Source organism: Apteryx rowi, unplaced genomic scaffold (genome assembly GCF_003343035.1).
Source record: "Apteryx rowi isolate R43461 unplaced genomic scaffold, aptRow1 scaffold_1020, whole genome shotgun sequence".
NCBI lineage: Eukaryota > Metazoa > Chordata > Aves > Apterygiformes > Apterygidae > Apteryx > Apteryx rowi.
In genome coordinates this window covers 6,916-9,061 of record NW_020447221.1, presented here as the reverse complement: position 1 = coordinate 9,061, position 2,146 = coordinate 6,916, and the positions used below count along the sequence as shown (strand labels likewise).

The window sequence follows — 2,146 nt, the reverse complement described above, 5'->3', positions numbered from 1 at the left end:
GTGCAGGGATTTAGGCACTAATCCCAGTGGGAACCGCGGTGGGAAGGAGGTGAGCGGGCCGGTGACACCGCGGCCACGTCCCCAGCGCCGTGGGGGCCAACCTGCCGCGGGAGCTGGCCCCCCCCCACGGGGCGCCCCGTCTGGCAAACTTCCCCCCCTCCCAAAAAAAAAAAGGGGGGGAAGCGGGCCAGCGGGATGCACCAACTTGCCCCCCTCCCAAAAAAACAACCAGGGGGGGAAGCAGGCCAGCGGGACGCGCCGGAGAGCGTCGGCACGAGGCGAAGGGCTGGGGGCGAGCAAGGGGGGGGCGAAGCCATCCGGGAGCCCCGACGGAGGGGACGGAGGGGACAGGGGCCCCCCCGTGTCCCGCCGGCAGCCGGCGAGGGTGGAGCGAGAGCGGCGGCGTAAAGGTCAGGAGCCGGCGACGCTGGCCCGGCTGGCGGCTGCGGAAGTGGCACCGTCGCCGTCGCCGGTGGCGCTGGCGGCTCGCAGGTAGGGAGGGCTGGGGGGGTCCCGTGTCCCCCCCGCAGCTGGCCGGTCCCATGGAGCCGGGGGGTTGTGGGGGTCCGGCAGCCCCACGCGGGACCTCGGGGACGCGGAGGGGCCGAAGCGGCGGCGCGGGGTTGGTGGCACCCGGGCCCTGGCCGGGCTGGATGTCCTGCGTCGCCGGAGGGAGCGGGGTCCCCGCCGCCCGCTGGGGGGGGCAGCAGCTCCATAGGGGCTGGGGCTGCCTCGGGGGGGCGGCAGCTCCATAGGGGCTGGGGCTGGCTGGGGCTGGGCGTCTCTACGGTTCCGGTAGGGACTGGGCTCTGGGTGTCCCTGCAGCCCCATATAGGCCGGGCTCTGCGTGTACCTACAGCCCCATATAGACCGGGCTCTCAGCATCCCTGCAGCCCCATATAGGCCGGGCTCTGGGCATCCCTGCAACCCCTTATAGACCAGGCTCTGGGCATCCCCACAGCCCCCTATAGACTGGGCTCTGGGTGTACCCACAGTCCCATATAGGCCGGGCTCTGGGCATCCCTGCAGCCCCCTATAGACCAGGCTCTGGGTGTACCTACAGCCCCATATAGACTGGGCTCTCGGCATCCCCGCAGCCCCCTATAGACCAGGCTCTGGGCATCCCTGCAACCCCATATAGACTGGGTCTGGATGTCTCCAGAACCCCATATAGGACCAGGCTCTGGGCATCCCCGCAGCCCCCTATAGACTGGGCTCTGGGTGTACCCACAGCCCCATATAGACCGGGCTCTGGGCATCCCCGCAACCCCCTATAGACTGGGCTCTGGGCGTCCCTGCAACCCCATATAGACCAGGCTTGCGGCATCCCTGCAGCCCCATATAGGCTGGGCTCTTGGCATCCCCGCAGCCCCATATAGACTGGGCTCAGGGCGTCCCCACCACTCCGTATAGGCAGGGCTGTGGGCCTTCCCCGCAGTCCCGTATAGGCTGGGTTGGGGGTGTCCCCACAACCCCGTGTAGGCTGGGCTCTCGGCATCCCCGCAGCCCTGTATAGACTGAGCTCTGGGCGTCCCCGCGCCCCCATATAGGCTTGGCTCTGGGCGTCCCCGCAGCCCCCTATGGGCACCGGCCGGGTTTTGCACAAGAGATTTGGAAGAAGAACCAAGGTGGGGGGGGGGGGGGGGGGGGTTCCCGGCAGCCCCGTCATCCGCGCTCGCCCTCCTCCGGAAGGCTGGGAAAGCTGCCGGAAACCGGGCAAGACACGGTGGGGCTGGAGCAGGTGACGCCTCCCACGGACCTCGTGAGATGGCTTCCCGGCTTGCTCGGCGGCCACCACCACCACCGCCGCCGCCACCGCGGCTCCCCCGTCCTCCTTCCCCGCCGCCGCCGCCATGCCCTGCCTTCTCCCCCCCCCTCGCAGACACCGCGTTCCCGAGGGCGCCGGGATGGAGCCGCGCGCGTGAAGGAGCCGGAGCGATGGAGACGGTCGTCATCGTGGCCATCGGCGTGCTGGCCACCATCTTCCTGGCCTCCTTCGTGGCGCTGGTCGTGGTTTGCCGGCAGCGCTACTGCCGGCCCAAGGACCTGCTGCACCACTAYGACACCAAGTGAGCGGCGCCGCGGGCTCGGGTGGCTCCGTCCGAAGGGATCCCGCGTCCCCCCCGCTCAACCGGGCTTGTCCCCA

The 2,146-nt window shown here is 70.2% G+C and overlaps 1 protein-coding gene across 1 annotated transcript in view; it reads left to right on the top strand.

Annotated features, from left to right (window-relative positions):
* Window positions 1–1,866: 1,866 nt before the first annotated feature.
* Window positions 1,867–2,146, top strand: part of TMEM98 (transmembrane protein 98) — a 2,411-nt gene continuing 2,131 nt past the window's right edge. Inside the window, exon 1 of the mRNA XM_026065065.1 lies at window positions 1,867–2,069. Coding sequence (XP_025920850.1) covers window positions 1,939–2,069 — 131 coding nt within the window. The 5' untranslated portion in view covers window positions 1,867–1,938. The remainder of the gene's footprint in view (window positions 2,070–2,146) is intronic.